The 18165-nt window shown below is 36.4% G+C and overlaps 2 protein-coding genes, 1 non-coding gene and 1 pseudogene across 3 annotated transcripts; 1 reads left to right on the forward strand and 3 right to left on the reverse strand.

The window, feature by feature from the left end:
- Positions 1 to 811: 811 nt before the first annotated feature.
- Positions 812 to 3200, reverse strand: LOC106358453 (4-diphosphocytidyl-2-C-methyl-D-erythritol kinase, chloroplastic). Its single transcript, XM_013798255.3, has 11 exons — positions 2943 to 3200; positions 2758 to 2853; positions 2621 to 2689; positions 2436 to 2540; positions 2305 to 2361; positions 2023 to 2223; positions 1843 to 1935; positions 1671 to 1770; positions 1486 to 1585; positions 1208 to 1293; positions 812 to 1123 (listed from the first exon to the last, which is right to left on the reverse strand). The coding sequence occupies exons 1-11, from the start codon at positions 3093 to 3095 to the stop codon at positions 1014 to 1016; spliced, it is 1170 nt and encodes a 389-aa protein (XP_013653709.1). The 5' UTR covers positions 3096 to 3200; the 3' UTR covers positions 812 to 1013.
- Positions 3201 to 9048: 5848 nt separating this feature from the next.
- On the forward strand, positions 9049 to 9155 carry LOC125576742. The gene has a single exon (XR_007315168.1). It is a non-coding gene; the product is annotated as a small nucleolar RNA R71 (small nucleolar RNA).
- Positions 9156 to 12939: 3784 nt separating this feature from the next.
- LOC106355353 (zinc finger protein 445) lies at positions 12940 to 15166 on the reverse strand. The gene has a single exon (XM_048736848.1). It carries the CDS (start codon positions 14365 to 14367, stop codon positions 13579 to 13581), a length of 789 nt encoding a protein of 262 aa, XP_048592805.1. The 5' UTR covers positions 14368 to 15166; the 3' UTR covers positions 12940 to 13578.
- Positions 15167 to 16457: 1291 nt separating this feature from the next.
- LOC106357440 lies at positions 16458 to 18038 on the reverse strand (annotated as a pseudogene).
- Between the last annotated feature and the right edge of the window lie 127 nt (positions 18039 to 18165).

Consider the following 18165-nt stretch of genomic DNA (forward strand, 5'->3'; position numbering starts at 1 on the left):
GTGTCGCTGCAGCCCGAATGTGAAATCCGCAGTGGCCAGAAATCGAATGTAGGAGAAATTGTTATCTCTACATTTCCGGTTCATTCCTGTAAATCATACAATTTGCAAGATAGTTTTAGTCGTTGATTTTGTTATGACCGATTTTGATCCCAACTCTCTATTTATTTTTTGAAAAGAAATATGCGAAGTTTGTTTTATGTATATTTGTTTAAATCGGCACACTGCATAGACGAAATTATTATATTCCGGCTCGTTCTTGTATATGATATGATTTTCGTGTGATTTTAAATGTTGATTTTGTTATGACCTATTTTTATCTTAATATTTAACCCGCTAGTTCGCCATATAACTCTGTGCAATTCTGACGAGATAAAGATAAGTGTTCAAGTGGAATCGACAGCAAAGAGTTGGAAGCCTTTCTGATCTTGAACGTTTCAGAAAACAAAATGAATGTTAATAATATACTTTGTACCTCCGTATAAAAAATAGAAAAAGCGGACAAAAACTGAAACTGTAGAAAAACACAAGAAATCAATGGAAAATAAATTAAGACCATTCAATGAGAAAATGTTATACGTCAGGATACATAAATGCTTAGAATGGTTCCTTAAATTATATCTATCAACAAATGTAATTTTCCTCCACAAAATGGTATGTATCAACAGCTTCATCATCTTGTCGCTACGGGTACCATCAGGATGAGCCGGCGGCTAAGAGTTTTCGGCCGATGCCAGCTCCGCCTAAAAACTTTACAATAGAAGAAGATATATAACTAGGATGTAACGTATATGAATCCTATCAAGTGTCTCTCTTTTTTAAAACCTTTTTTTTTATTGTTGCATTTGTGCAATTTTAATGATCTTTTTTAATATACAAATGATACTACAACATTCTTGTTTGCTCTTGAAAAATGACGATACACATGACAAGCTCAGGCTTTTAAGAAAATGAGACCAGTAATAAAAAAATTTGAGAGAACTAAATCCAAAAAAAATCTTTTGGCCATACACTTGTTACATCTCATTGGGAATTTCCAGGCGAGACTCAGAGGAAGAAGTAGTAGCAGATGCGGATGCAGGTTCTTTGTACCATTCATTAGCCTCTCGTGTCATAAAGTTTGCTTCTGCAATGAGTTTACTTTGAATTTAGTTATTCACATGTTACAAAATACAGAAGAAGAGAAACCACTACTTGTAAAAGAGCATACCAGATAAGAAGACCTTCTTGTATTCTTCATCGTCATATATAAATTGCGGAGGATCTGGCGAACCAATACCAACTATGGTGCTTCCACTGTTATGCATATTAGCAAAACAAGTCAAAACTTTAGCACTCATTATTCTAGCAAACAGTACTCAGCACACTGAATAAGATTTTTTTAGTAAAACGCATTTTGTAATACAAACACAATAGTAGCATCATAGCGTATGCTCAACTACCAGATGAACTCTATACAGATATAGTTGTAGAAAAAGGCATATATACCTCCCAGACATAAAGACAGCATCATATTCCCCGCGCCCAGATGCTATTACACGTTGCTTCAAGCGTTTGAGAGATGGAAGAACTTGAAATGCTGGTAGTTCTGGAAATGTGAAGAAAGTGCAGCAAATGTAACGTCCTTATCCATGTAATAATATACCGAATCTTTGAAATTCAAAAGCTCTTACCCAAATCGTTTACGCAAATGCTTTGAGATACACCGTTGTTAGTGACATTCTCGAGTAATGTTAAGGGATCAACGTTGCTTGTCTGATCCAGACGGAGACGCTGAAAAATAGCCAAAACCATGAAGAAAAGCTTCTACAAGTCAAAACTTAATCATCAGGTTCAGTAGATTACTTTGTAAACTTCAGCAGTGGAGCATGCTTCTCGGGGCTTAATGAGCACCATCGGAAGATCAAAAGGAAACGGAGAAGGCAGGTCTTGGACAATCTTAAGATTATAATTCAGCAAAAATAAAATAAGCTAGCATAATGAAAACAAGAATAATTCCGCAAAAGGAAGAGCGCAAAGACATACCTCACCTCTTCCGGTACAATAGGCAGCTCCATGGGAGAAGAAGAAAGGAATGTCTGATCCTATTTCACTAGACCAATCCTGAAGCTCCTTCTCAGAGACAAGACCTCCATTGAGCTGATTCGCCGCCCAGAGCGCAGTTGCAGCATTACTGCTTCCACCACCGAGTCCAGCTCCAGTAGGCACCTTCTTATCTAGATGAATCTTTTCCATTTTAAAAGAAAAAAGACATTTAAGTTTTTTTTAACAAGTGTAATTAAATATGATGTTATATTATTGTCTTACCCAGAAGAACTTGTTACTACCAGTTTTCTTCCTGTAAAGGTTAAGTGCTTTTATAATCTGCCAAAAAAAAGCAACACAGCCATTAGAAAAACAGTTGTTCAATCTCTGGGTGAAGCATTAAAACATCTCACCAGGTTTCTGGCATCGACAGGGACTCCAGAGACGTTGGTAGAAAGACGGTCTTTGGACTTTGATGGAGACAATGAGAATTTAATTGTGTCTCCTAAGCTAATCACCTAAACCAAAATGCGGAAAATGAGAAATTATGGAAAAAGCTTAAAAAAAACTTGTGCCAGGAGGAGGAAGAGGAGTTTACATGAAACAGAGAGGCTAAATCATGAAACCCATCTTCCCGTTTGCCCGTTATCCTCAAGAAAACATTGATCTGAAAAGAGTAACGATTGGTAAGGACACGAACAAGACATGTATAGAACTGAACTCTATGAGAAGAACCTTGCAAGGTGAGAAGAGCTTAAGCCTTGACAAGGGAGCTTCTTTGTCAACATCATCGCCAATCTTATTAAGCCTCTCGTCAGGATCAAATACTATCTAACATCACCTCAAACAAATATAATAAATGAACACCAGACCAGCTAAGCAGCATCAAATTCAGATCCTAATCAACAACAATCGGTTACCTCGACTTGCTTTCTGGAAGCTTTCACTGAAAAACTCGCGAGGGGGCGAAGAAGCTTCGGAGAAAATGAACAAGTAGGGAGACTGGTTCTGGTTCTGAAAGAAGTGGAAGTGGAGTTGAGAGATGAGATCAATGGAGGAGAAGCCGTTGCCATTGTCTTGTTTGTGTCTCCCTACCTGTTTTTTTTATCTTCCTTTGATCCAATCCACTATGCGAGTTTTCTTTTTTTTTCTCTTCGTTTTTCATTATTATGATATAGTTTTCACTTTCTCATTGATAAAGCCCATAACTAGTAAAATGGTTGATACATGGCTCAAATTAGCTAAGGCCCAAGCCGAAATAGATAATACGTTATCAAAAATAAACTAGTCGATTATGGCGAAAACTGCATTTTTGCAATAGTTAAAACTTAAAAATAAATATAATGTTATTATTAATAATAGTAAATTGAACAATTTAATATTTTTATTATAATAATATAATATTTTAAAAATATATAATGTATTAGTATTGTTAATCAATACAATTAAAAATACAAATAGTCTAGATTAAACAATTACATTTATTTAACTTCCTATTATTTCTCCTACAACTAATTTAGTTATTGTTAAATATATACCATATTTAACCAAGTATTTTAATATTTTCAAAATAAGATATCTAAAAAGATATTCTTAACTATATATATTTTCTAAGATTTCGTTTTAATAATATCATTTAATAACTTTTTATTTAAAATGTAAATATACATTTCTTTTTAATATTTACTTTACACAATAAAATTCATAATAAATAATAACTATAATTATAAAATGAATATTAATTCATTTTTTATTTATTGAGTAAGAAATCACATTCCTATAATATTTATATATACATAATTTATATTCATAATTAAATTACTAAAACAATTTATATATATAGTAATTTAATCAATTTATTAAATATTTTATAAATTATAGAATTCAATAGTAATATATATTCATGAATTTTATAACATATTTTTTTAAAAAATATTAAAGAAAGATATATAAAGTAATAAATAATTTCATATTTTAATATACATATTTATATTAGAATATTAAAAATAATTCAATATATTTATCAAGTATGAGACAGGTTGAATGACATATATTTAGTTTACATAATAATCAAAATAAATTTTGAACAATATAAAAATTAAAAATAAATTTGTACCATAATTTAAGTTTAAAGTATAAATAAAATTAATAGAGGATAAGTTATGTAAATGAATTATCTTATCTTCATTAAATTATGTTCATGTAAAATTTAATATAACTATCTATACTTTTTAAAAATAGGTTCGATAATTGTCTTCTCATTGGTTACCTCTTCGGTGCACTTTTTCGGATTTGACTAATAACATTTCGGGTTCGGATATGTATTTTCCTTCCTACGAGACTCATTCTTACATTTCAGACTAGGTACAAATCGGATTTTTTGTTTGGATTCGATTTAGACTTCGGGTTACAGATGTTATGAAAAAAATTCTATTATATAAAATTTTTACTGAATTAGTGATATTACGTGTATACGCACACCAAATAACCTAATGTGCACACTACCACAATCGAATGGTATGTCGATGTAGCACTTTAGGATCGAATCCACAGAGACCAACGGTTACACTTTATCTTTATGGGATCAATACTTAGCTAAAACAATATGGGGGTTTTAAGATTTGAGGGTTTCGTGAGAAACAAGTAACAAGATTAATTAAAGAATTCAGATAACTAAAATGCTAGCCTAGGGTGGTTTGATCGGGTGTTAAACAAGTGTGAGCCAAACAATTATTCAAGTTCGATTAAAGACCAGTCTAGAACTCGGATCACTCAAGTAGAACAGCCCACTGTCGTGGAACTGCCCCCTATGCTGATCGATCTTGATACCTAAACTCTCGTTTGGATCAAGATGCGACAACAAGCAATAGAGATCAAGTCCGATATGTTCACAAAACACCCTAATATCTACTTTCGCTGATTAGGGATGCAATGCTCATTCAAGTTATGTCTAGCAACCTATAACACTTTTGATGAATAGATTAAACCTAGAATCAGGCACTAAGTGGTTAACTTGATGCAAGCCTTAAGAACAACAGTGAATGAAGACAATCGATTTATAACTTATTTATGTCAAGCTCACGGATCTAACACCCTAACACCCTAGACTAAGCAAGCTGACTACTCAGCCATGGAGCAAGAAAACACAGAGATAACAGATGAAGAAAACATGCTGAATCAATAAAAATAAAAGAGATAGGGTTCAGGATTCTTCTCAAGAGTGTAGAGATCCTTCTCCCTTTACAATAAGCAAATCCAACAATGGAGTTTTTGGGTCTGGTTCCTCTCTGTAACTAGCGTAGTATGATAAGGAAAAACAGAAAAAGAAGATATATCCAAACCACAGGCGGCTGGGAGAGAAAATAGAGAGATTAGGGCAAATCCCGAAATAGGTTGTTGTTTCCTTAAAAATCTCTGCCGCTGGAACACTCCCTCGGAACAGTCACTCGGGTTGCTCCGCTATCCAGAACAGTCATCAAGACTGTTCTGCGTGAAAATCACCAAATTGCACTGTTTTCTGCCTCTTTTGTTCCAGCTGGTTCATCTCCCATCCAATGCAACTCCAGACCTGTAATGACTCGAAAAGGACTAGGAAGACTCGATAAAGACTTGAAAACCAATTTAAAAGCATATATACAAGATGTATAAAACACCATATATCAATTCCCCCAGACTTAGATCCTTGTTTGTCCTCAAACAATGTCAAGTATCAAGAACAGGGAGAAAGGTTTGAAAGTGTGGGAACTCTCCTATTCTCAGCAACCATACTTTAACCACGAATCTCTGAACCATACAAGCAGTAAAACTAGGACAACACACCCTTACCGGAACCCCACTGACTGCTGTTCAAAAATCGGCTCCATACTCTTCATCTCAAACCTGAAAAAGCAACACTATCGAGACAGAACTCCCTACATTCATTTAAGAGTAGCGTGAGCTTCTCATCACAGGCATCATTCAGGGTAGACGGTCTAGGTGTGGAACAGGCTATTTAATGGTGGAGTTAAGAGTGTTTAGGGGCTACCATTTCATTGAAGAGGATGCAGGATATCACACAAAATGGCAAGAGAGGATAGATCCATTGATGTCCACAGCCTCTACTCGTTTTTGCTCTATCTGGTGCGACTGTTCTGATGACGAAACAGGCAACTGATTGTTCTGCTTTCTACTTTCCTCTACACACTCTTCAATACTTGGTACCAACTTCTTGCTCGACCTTTCCAGTGGCTCCATGTTTCTTTTCTTTCTTCCCCTTCTCCATCACATTAATCTCGTTTTTTTTTTTTTTTTTTTTTTTTTTTGAAGACTGATATGGTGATGTGACGAAGAAGGAGGTAATACATGATCGTTCTGAGTGCCACTGGTGGTTCTGATTTCGCGACCATTCTGGTTCTCCACCCCTGCTCTTGCGCAGTTCATTGGTTATGGAGCGGTTGCTCCCTTAATCTGCTTGTTCTCCTTTCTTACTGAATTTCTGCAGCAGTAACGAGTAGGAGGCTGCGTTGATCCTTTCCTCTCCGACCTTTTTGCACATATCTGCACATATGACACTGAAAAACAAATGCATGAAGGTGAAATAAAGGCTAAGGTGCAGGGTGGGAACTAGCTAAAGATGAGCTAGCCACTCAGGATCAGCAAGATGGATAAAAAGGATAAGAAGTCCTGAGTGTGTTCTCGTTTCCCTGATCTAATGCCCATAACAAGAAGAATTTCAGTCAAGATTAGGTTCAAGTAAGGTGGAGTTAAGTCTACCCAGTGTAACCTGATCGGCTGAGAACTTCTGGAGAATCAAGTGAGATATGTCAGGGTGTTCCAGGTCCACATGTGTGTCTTTCGCCACTGCTAAGGTCACTGAATAAGATAACTAAAGCACGAGGTGGTCAGTGATCAACACAGAATAAGGTCCTAATTCCCACAAAGTTTTGACTGACTCAATAAAAACTGACTCAAATTGACTTTTTTTTTTTTCGAGATACTTACCTGGCGCGGAGCAGCCTGACAGAGCAAGACGCGGTTGCTCCGGTAAAGGATGCTCTGGAATGAGAGCAGCCAACTGCTTGCTCCAGTCAAGGGTCTCGGATTTTCTGATTTATGACCTGAGACTCAACAAACTAAAAACAAAAATAAGTAAAAAGAAAATCCTAATGTTAATGACACTCACCAGTGGGTTGCCTCCCACCAAGCGCTTGGTTTAAGTCACTAGCTTGACTTGGTGACTGGGATCAGTCGGGTTGAGCAAGAGGGCTTGTTCCAAAACAAGCTCCACAGTCAGACATGTTCATCTTCAGAACTCTGCTCAACAACCCTTTCACAGCATCTTCTCCTTTCTCCTTCAGCTCATGTGTGAGAATGGCTCTGACTTTAGAGAACGGTTTGGAGGTACCCTTGCACTTTACCTCATACTCAATGGAGTTCTCATCACACTTGAGAGGTTTCAAAGTCATTGTAGGATCTCCCTTGACCCTTTTCTTCTGGACTTTCTGTTTCACCCTTGAATTCCCTCTGATTTTAGTAGGATCAGTGCATGGATCTTCATCAGATAACAGCCTGCTCTCACCCTTATCACCATGCTCCTTCTCTGGAACAACCTTCAGCTTTTCTACATCAAACACTGAGATGCGAGAGGCGTGTGATGAGGAAGATCTGGTGGGTACAGCCTTGTAGAAAACTTTCTTGTTGATGTTGGAGAAGCAGACTCTCTTGTTGGGCATATCGATGGTTGCTCCAACAGTAGCCATGAATGTCCTTCCAAATATCAAAGGCATCTCATGATCCTTGTTCATCTCAACAACTTGAAACTCAGCAGGAACAATGCATTCCCCTACTTGAACATGAAGGCTGGGGATGGTTCCATATGGGACTGCTCTGGAAGAGTTTGCAAAGGTCAGGGTCAGCTGAGAACGCTCAACATCAGTAATACCCAAATCGTCTACAATAACCTTTGAGATGAGATTCACACAAGAACCAGAGTCACAAAGAGCGTCCTTGAAGGTTGTTCCTGCGATGGAACATGGGAAAACAAACTTTCCAGGATCATCAACCTTAGGCAATACCTTCAGTGCTGGCGTAGACAGTGCTCTAGTATATAGGACCTTGATCTCTTCTTGAGTCTCTCTACAGTTTTTAAAGAACTGGAGCAATGGACGAATCTGCAGAGCATCTTCGAATGCAAGTTCTTTAGGAAGCTTTCTCACCATCTTGTTAAAACCTATCAGCTGCTCCTCACTAATGGGATCCATCAGATGTCTAGGTGGAATTGGATAGGGAACCTTGGGAACATAGACTCGAGATGGTGGAGTCTCAGCAGGTTCGCTAGGAGCAGTCACTCCAGACCTAGCAGACTGCTCTGCTCTCTCTTCTGCGCCTGGAGCAGTCTCAGCAAACGGCTGCTCTATTGCATTACAGTGCTCAGTCCTAGGATTTTTATCAGTTCTTCCAGGAAGCGTCTCTTGTTGCCTCTTGACACTCTCAGCTGTTTGAGCAAGCTGAACATCGATCTTTCTTATGTGGATCGCAAGATTGTCATACTTGTTATTCAGCTCAGTGAACATGTTGCCCATCCTGGTATCCATTTCTGTGGTTACCTGATTCAACGTCTTGGCCTGAACCTGCTGACCCTGCAACAGCTGTTGCATCATCATACCCAGACCCTTCAGCTCATCTGGTTGACTGTTCCCGGTAGCTGGAACAGCATGTGGATTGCTCTGCGGTTGTCGCTGGTTCTGGTTCTGAATATGCCCGGCCGTAGGTTGTTCCATGCTGAAAACGTGCCCTTGGTTGTTTTTCAGTAGCTGATCAACCTTGGCAGTCAGCTCATATATTTTCTGGGCGTCAGAACTGTTTCCTTTCTTGGAGCAATCACTCTCCTCTTTCTTATTAGCTGAGCTAGCAGCCATGTTCTCAATCAGCTTAAACGCTCCAGCAGTGGTTTGAGTCATGAAGTCTCCATTGCTCGCAGAGTTTAGAGCACCTTGGTATTTCCAGTCCACTCCATCATAGAAAATGTCCAGGAGGTAATCATCATCAAATCCATGGTGAGGACATTCTCTGCGATAGTCATTGAAGCGCTCCCATGTGTCACAGAAAGGCTCATCAGTGAGCTGTCTGAAGGAGGTGATCTTGTTCCTCAATGCAGCTGTTCTCGCCTTAGAGTAGAAATGGCTGAGGAACGCTGATCGGACCTGTTCCCATGAAGTGAGAGAGCCGGTAGGGAGAGAGTTCAACCACCGTGCAGCTTTTCCATCAAGAGAGAATGGGAATAACATGCACGTGATGTAGTCTGGTGGAACACCGTTCACGCGAGTGAAACTACAGACTTTTTCGAAGCTCTCAATATGCTCCATTGGAATTTCTGTAGAGAGACCAGAGAACACCTTTCTCTGTACTAGACCAATCAAAGCAGGCTTGATCTCGAAGTCCTGCCTGGTGCAGAGTGGAGGAACAATGACAGAGCGCGTAGTTGGGATGTTACGCGGAAGGTTTCTCTGCCCGATTGGAACAGTCTGCGCCTGTTGTTCCTGCTGCGCGAGAGCAGCCTGTTCAGCAGCATCCTGCTGAGCTTGGATGGTCTGCTGCATTTGTTGCATCTGCTGCTGCATGAGTGCCATAGCCGCAGCGAGATCATCCTGATTGGCGTGATCACCCATAGTGGTGTCGGTTTGCCTTGGTTGTTGACGATTTGTTCTTTCTAACCTTGCTAGCTCCTGGTTGGTAAATGTAACTAACTCTCCTTGTGCGTTTCTCCGAGTATGTCTACTGGTCATGCACCTGGAACATTAGCTGCAACAAAAAGGATAAGGCAAGTGAGAGGTCTTAGACTAAATAAATAACCGAAAAATAAAGGTAAAAAGATGGTCCCCGGCAACGGCGCCAATTTGATATTACGTGTATACGCACACCAAATAACCTAATGTGCACACTACCACAATCGAATGGTATGTCGATGTAGCACTTTAGGATCGAATCCACAGAGACCAACGGTTACACTTTATCTTTATGGGATCAATACTTAGCTAAAACAATATGGGGGTTTTAAGATTTGAGGGTTTCGTGAGAAACAAGTAACAAGATTAATTAAAGAATTCAGATAACTAAAATGCTAGCCTAGGGTTGTTTGATCGGGTGTTAAACAAGTGTGAGCCAAACAATTATTCAAGTTCGATTAAAGACCAGTCTAGAACTCGGATCACTCAAGTAGAACAGCCCACTGTCGTGGAACTGCCCCCTATGCTGATCGATCTTGATACCTAAACTCTCGTTTGGATCAAGATGCGACAGCAAGCAATAGAGATCAAGTCCGATATGTTCACAAAACACCCTAATATCTACTTTCGCTGATTAGGGATGCAATGCTCATTCAAGTTATGTCTAGCAACCTATAACACTTTTGATGAATAGATTAAACCTAGAATCAGGCACTAAGTGGTTAACTTGATGCAAGCCTTAAGAACAACAGTGAATGAAGACAATCGATTTATAACTTATTTATGTCAAGCTCATGGATCTAACACCCTAACACCCTAGACTAAGCAAGCTGACTACTCAGCCATGGAGCAAGAAAACACAGAGATAACAGATGAAGAAAACATGCTGAATCAATAAAAATAAAAGAGATAGGGTTCAGGATTCTTCTCAAGAGTGTAGAGATCCTTCTCCCTTTACAATAAGCAAATCCAACAATGGAGTTTTTGGGTCTGGTTCCTCTCTGTAACTAGCGTAGTATGATAAGGAAAAACAGAAAAAGAAGATATATCCAAACCACAGGCGGCTGGGAGAGAAAATAGAGAGATTAGGGCAAATCCCGAAATAGGTTGTTGTTTCTTTAAAAATCTCTGTCGCTGGAACACTCCCTCGGAACAGTCACTCGGGTTGCTCCGCTATCCAGAACAGTCATCAAGACTGTTCTGCGTGAAAATCACCAAATTGCACTGTTTTCTGCCTCTTTTGTTCCAGCTGGTTCATCTCCCATCCAATGCAACTCCAGACCTGTAATGACTCGAAAAGGACTAGGAAGACTCGATAAAGACTTGAAAACCAATTTAAAAGCATATATACAAGATGTATAAAACACCATATATCAATTAGTATCACATTTATAACTGATGAGTTAGCACAAATCGTTTACTAACTTGAAATTGCAATCACTTTTATTCTTTGATGAGAAAAAAAAATTATTTTTATTCTTTGATTCATGCACGTATCTACAACCTATTTGATTAAACCATTCTTGTCCTATATCGGCGAGCTGGTCTTTCGCAAGATCCGATTCAAAAACCTCATGTCCAAGGTTGTATATATGTACTTTATGGTGGATTACCAGGCTGACCTAGTGACCTATGAATTATGTAATCATTTTGAATTTATTTTCAAAATATTTTAATCTAAAATAAATAATTTTTTGTAGGCTAGGAGGTGACCCCGGACTTTACGACCCAACTAATCTTCTTGGAGCCGAGCCGGAGACGAGAGCCGGATGTCTAATCACTTTTCTAAGTTGTCAAATATGCTCGAACCAGAAACTTCTGATATAAGTACTTTTGGTCCTTTCCCGTTAATTCATCTGATCTTGAGTAAATATACGATATTTTAGAAGCATTTAACAAACATGTCATCGTGTGTATATGATAATGATATTCTACTCGGTATTCTTTTCATGTTTGTTTTGATGTGAACTACTTCTTTTTGAGAGAAATGTTCAAATGAGACTCGTGGAGTGGAGGGAGGATTCCAGTATACAATTTAACAACCACAGTAATATGTGAAATCCATAAAAATTATGCATGAGGAAATTATACATAGAAAAGTGGGAAGGAGAGAACCGATTTCATAAGAGATATTGTGCTTCTAAAACTTTTTATCAGTTATGTTTCTATAAAAAATATATTAAATTTTGATCTGTGTGATTTGAAGCGCATAATTATTTATTGTATACAAATTTGTTTATTGAAAATTATAATTTTCTTTACATAATTTGTAAACTTGTTTACAAGTAATTAACTGTAAATTATTTTCTAATTATTTTTAAGTACATTAAAATTTTAGGTTTTGAGGAGAATATTGACCCGTATTGTAAATTTTTTAATTCAAATATTAAAACAATAGATAAAGATAAATTTAATTAGAATGTCATTTTTGAGTTTATGTTTATATTTCTATTTTCAGTTTTGTAATATCAAATATATTCAATGCAATGCAAAGAATTTTGTGTGTTTTTAATAGCTTCAATTAGTTCAAAATTTATATAATAATTAATGTGTTAAATTATTAACTATTACTGAATTTTAATTATTTAATTATATAAATGAAAATATAATTTATAATAATATTTACTAATTATTAAAATTATATAATTATATAAAATCTTGAAAATTTAAAAGTTGTTATGATTTTTTTTTTGACATAAAAAAATAAAAAAAATAAAAAATAAATTTAAATTATTTGTTTAAAACGAATTATTTGTTTAAAAAAAGTTGTTATGATAAAACGAATTATTTGTTTAAATTTAAATAAAATAAATTTATTATTTTGTTGAAATGCAATCTTATACTGAATATATAAAATCATATTTACATATTTGTGATAAAAATAATTACGAAAATACACTTAATAAAAATCTAGTAATGTTTTAAAATTTCAGTGTCATAATACGAATATACGAGGTAGTACAACCTTTATTTTAAAATGTACTTTTGTTTCTATAAGATAGTCATGATAGAGATGATAGTCAAATGTTATTCAACAACTACTCAAACAAAATGTTCAATACTAAACTAATTTGAAGGAAACCATATATGCACATTGTTAGGGTAAATAAAACTAGTTACGTTCTTGCTGATATTACAGAAAGCAAAAGATCAAAGTCGATTTTGTTGATATATTAACCAAGTAGCACAAGTACAACATAATAAGAGTATGAAACCTAGTTTTAGTTGTCTTCTCGCGGTAGAAGTATGTAGAATGAATAGTTTTCTCTCTTCCAGGTTTTGAGCCTTGTATTTATACCAGTAGCTTGTGTATATCCCTTATGAAATAGGAATATATACACCCTTAGATATTTTTACAGTTTCGATTAGTTACGATTCGAATCTTTTAGTTAGCATTCTGTTCGGATCTCGGGTGCAGTTTCGCCCAAGCTGGTAAGCTAGCTTTTTGTGACGTAAAGATCTTTGTGGCCCGCTTGGTTTGAGCCCAATTCTATTATATTTATACATTTATATGTGTAAAGTTGAGATACATGTGGTGACATGGATAGTATCAACTATGTATTATTCATATGAACAACTTCGATCCACGAAAATATTCACAACTCGAAAGCTCAATCCTTCTTATGAGAGTATGAAGTAGATCAAGCAATAAATATTATTCTACTGATCAGACAAAACATCAAGAAGTATTCAAGAGAAATCAACAATAAGAAAAGGTGCAAACTAAAATCTGTGAATCATAAAAAGATTGCATTATTTACAAAACACAATGCATATAGATAGATGTAAATTCATTGAGCAATGATCTACTCCTTAGAGATGGAAAGTAATAACCAAACCAAACAAGCTAGCTTTAGCACGAATCATTACAAGGCTGATTCAGATCAAGCTCTAAAGATCTTTTTTTAGCTTCAGCTTGAGGATTGCTCGCATTCACCTCAATTTCCACCTTTATCTTCATATCTACAGTCGAACCTTTAACATCCATTTCGTCATTACAATAACTAAAACTTCTTACCTCGGAGTTTGCTTTTCTCTTGCCCGACTTGAGCATCATTAGACAGCAAGCAGCTACATGGACATCCCGAGTTACACCACTCATCATCATGGATCTACTCATCGCTTCATCATCATCATCGTTCTCATCATCATCATCATCATCCAAAAAGCTAAGATTGAGCTTTTCCGGTGGAGGAGGCCGTACCCCTTTCCAGCTCCGTTCAGGGTGTCTCCTCATATGTCCAAACAAAGAGTGCCTTGTTTGAAACTCTTTACCGCATAGACAACATCTTTTCTCATCTTCAACGTCAGCCCTAATCAGATCTATCTCTTTTTCTTTCTCTTTCTCCTTGTTCACCAAACCAATCTTTCTCTTCTTCTTCATTCTCATCTTCTTTGTCTTTCCTTTGTTGCTGTACTCGCTCGAGTGGATCCTCACATGGCCTCCGTAAGCCTTCCCGGAGCTAAACTGTTTACTGCAGATCACACAAAAGTGTTTCACTTGCTGAGGCGGTGGTGACGGCGGCTGAAACCCTCCAGAGGAACAATCTTCTTCATCATCATCATTATCATTATGATCATAAACGGATGAGGACTGATGGAGGAAGTGAGAAGGGTTGTCGTCGTCTCTTGTTCTCTTCATGATTTTTTTGGCTTTACTCTTGAAATGAAAAAGTGAGATTTGTCTTCTTTAGATTTTGGCTTATGGAAACAATAAAATCTGAGCGAGATTTACGCAAGGGGGTTTTAATGACTAATGGTATTCTCTTTCTCTATTGTATGACTATGAGGAGAGTAGGGATTTGTAGAGATATCGATTCCTTAATTAATTCTTGGTTTAGTCTAATGCATGGTCCGATATAACAAAAGCTTCACCCGTTTTCATTTGCATTTATCTTTAAAAACCCCATATAAAGTAAAATAATTATTAGCTAAAAAATCATTTTACCTAGTATGGATATAGAATGAAAGGAATAATATTTTTTCTCCTTTATTGTTGTCCCTGCCTATACTGTATTTTCAAAAATATCTAATCTTTTTCTTCTTAGACAATCATTTTAACCGTCTTATCATAATTTAAAACCCCTTTTTAACTTTTAATGACATCACATATAAATTTGTTTTTATTAATTTTTATAATGAACATCTAAATACAATGGTCTTTATCCTAATATTTTCATTTAAAAGAATTGCCATAATTTTTTTTACTAACATGTGGTAGGGTAAATGTAAATAGGGTTTTTTGTGATACTACGGAACCATAAAGTAAAACGATTGAACAATGAACAAGCAGGAAGTACAACTTATAGGCGCCCTAAAACCTTATTTTAGTTGTTTTTTCTAGAGTCGAGATGTTGAATAGACGATCTCATATTCTAAAGTTTTTCAATTTACCTGGAAACAAAAGAAAAACTCGGCTCAAAGGGCAGAAATCATCCAAGAAAGAGAAGAAAATTGGCATCATAGTACAAACAGGAAGAATGACTTCCTGGATTTTTCTTTAACATCATGTATTAGTCTCTGAATAATTAATTGGAAAGTGTATTTTATTTAGTTTTATAAGAAAACTAGTAAAGTTCAATATATTATAGAGCATAGATGAATAATTGCTAACTTCTTATAAAATTCTAGTTTCAAATATATGTTTATAATTCTGCATGTTTTTATATTATTTTTTATTTTTAACATCTCAAACCGTTTAAGGACAGCAATTTTTTTGTTTTTAATTATTTTACTTTAAAGTTAATCTTTAGATATCGGCAAATATATTATGACTGATTTCCGAAACTGAAATATGAAACTTTCCAAACTAATATGGTTAGAAGTTAATGATTTGTAGGAAGCTGATCTTGGTCAAGTTGTAGTCATATATTGAAAAGATGCTGCTTTCGATCGGTCAAGTTGTACTGCTAGTTTCAAAAGAACAGAAAAGGTTGTCCTGATAGGAGGTCTAACATCATAAATAGATTTAAGAAAACAAAGGGCATAATAAATGGAGTTTAAATTTGCTCTTTAAAACTAACTGTTTGTCTTAATTTGAAAGGAGACATTATGTTTTTATTAGTTTGACCAAGTTCCATTCACATTACACTCCAATAAAATTGATTTCGTTTCTTCTATTCACGGTAGCATTTATGAGGATATCAAGAATGTTTTGATACAAAGAAGTCGGATTATAAGGAATTGGAATACAAAATAGTTGAATAAGTTGAGTCTTAGTGCTGAATATATTATATGCGTATATTAGTAAAATACAAGATGAACATAACCTTGCTCTAAAGCTCAGGTATAGCGGAAAAGAACTAGAGAGAAGGTGACAAAGAGAATAATTCTGTTCATTTTCTATTTTATTAATAGTATCAAAGCCTATGGTTTGACCCAACATATGATTTTTCATATAAAAAGTTTAGCAGGAGTTTGTGTCAATGGTTTTAATAGCTTTAACTTTTTCAGAACCAAAATAGACGGAATAGACACAAAGATGGGTTTGATCAAAAAAAAAAAAGACACAAAGATGGGTTATGTTCTGCCATTAGATCTTTTTTAATGGTTTCAACTCCTTAAGCTATGCAACAATATTTACACATTTGAAAGGCTTACAAACCACTTACACTATTAGAGCTGAGATGAACGTGCCCTGCAAGTATAGGACTAGAAGAATTGTGCAGTTACCATCTTTTGTTTGGTTTATATATTGATGTTATTATTTGTAGCCAAGGTGAAAAGCTGGTATGCAGATATGAAAATATATCTGGAGATCCAAAAATAGTTCGGCACAATTATCAAGCTGGTCGATCAAAATCTTTATTATAATCTCGTGGCGGCAACGATGGTTGCTCATAAAAGCCACAAAAGAATCCACATCTACTTGGTGTAGTCCCTATCCTCACCAAGAAGTTGTCTTATCCAATCACTGCTCTCAAGAGATGATGTGAGTCTCTCACTAGACGAAGTTGGACCGAAAGGAACCATATCTGTTTCTGCAGATGGAGAATGGGGAAGCTTTGTTAAAGGAAAATTGAATACGTAAAACAATGAAAGTGACTGTAACGCCTAAAAGAGGTAAACCTGTATTGTTTGCAAAGGCTGGCGTAAGCTCGATATGGCCAAATAGAGAAGACTGAAGCAGCAGCGGTGAATCTGGATCAGTACTATTCGTTGCCTGTTTTTCACCTGATGATCCATATACAACTGACTCCAACAACCCAGAAGATGGACAATCTGTGAGAGGGGACTCAACTAAAGTACTGTCTGACTCAACTGCCAGCATTGGGTTTGAGTGTTGCGTTTCCCAATCGCCAAGAGGGTCACAACATTGGAATGAAGGGAGCTCCAACTTCTCAGAAGGAGAAGAATACTTAGCAGCATTGCTTTCAACAAAAGGATAGTTCCAGAGCTGACCACTTTGCTCGTTGGCAGCATAACCACCCGTGTCAAGAAAATCTGTTTCTGGTTCCCTAACGCGTTTGCGTTTAGGCGGCGACATGTAAGGAGATCCTATCAAGTTGTACATATTATTAGGCTGAAAGAAATATTGTTAAATCATATTATTACCCATGGGAACATTGCGAAGAAGCACAGACTGGTAGTTATTGAGTTGTAGGTACTTGAAGTCGAACTCAGGGATCTCGAGACAGTCTGGTTCCAACGACTCTTGACTATGATCTGAGTTTTGACCATTTTGAACCGCTGCATTCATTGCTTGCTCCCGAACTTCATCAGGGTAAATGGGTAAGCCAAGTCGCTGTAGTTTCTTCAGCCTCGTGTTCCAGAAGTTCTTTATCTCATTATCTGTTCGTCCCGGTAGCTGAAAAATAAAATGAAAATACAAAAGATTAGAGGAAATGGTAAGAAGACAAGAGATGAAGTGTTAACATACTTGTGCAGCCATTCGTGCCCATTTGTTACCCATAGAAGCATGAAGTTCAATGACACGCTGCTCTTCCTTGTCGGTAAAACCGCCTTTTTTCAAACTGGGTCTCAGATGATTCACCCAACGAAGGCGGCAGCTTTTGCCACAGCGAGAAAGGCCAGAGTGTTTTTGGACAGCGTTCCAATTACCTTCACCATGTTTATCAACATAAGCTGTCAGAAGTTGGTCTTCAGCTGATGTCCAAGGCCCTTTGTGAAATGTTTTCTCTACTGCAAAATCTTGGCCTGATTCGGAATCATGGAGAACTTTACCCATCTGTGTGAGAGTTTCATCTACCATTTTCTAGTTTCATTTACTAGAAAATGCATTTCACAAAGAAGAAAATAGGAACGAGCCTTTTAAACAATTATTAATTTAACATAAAAAAATCTACAAGAAGATCAAATGAGAGAATGGTATATACTGCGATCAGAGAGCGAATCCAGGGGAGATTTTAAACACGTCTTTCGGGTTTTTATCTCTCTTTTTTTTTTGCTGCGAAAATTTATGATAAAAAGGTGTATGTTA

Source organism: Brassica napus, chromosome A7 (genome assembly GCF_020379485.1).
Source record: "Brassica napus cultivar Da-Ae chromosome A7, Da-Ae, whole genome shotgun sequence".
In the NCBI taxonomy this organism is placed as follows: Eukaryota; Viridiplantae; Streptophyta; class Magnoliopsida; order Brassicales; family Brassicaceae; genus Brassica; species Brassica napus.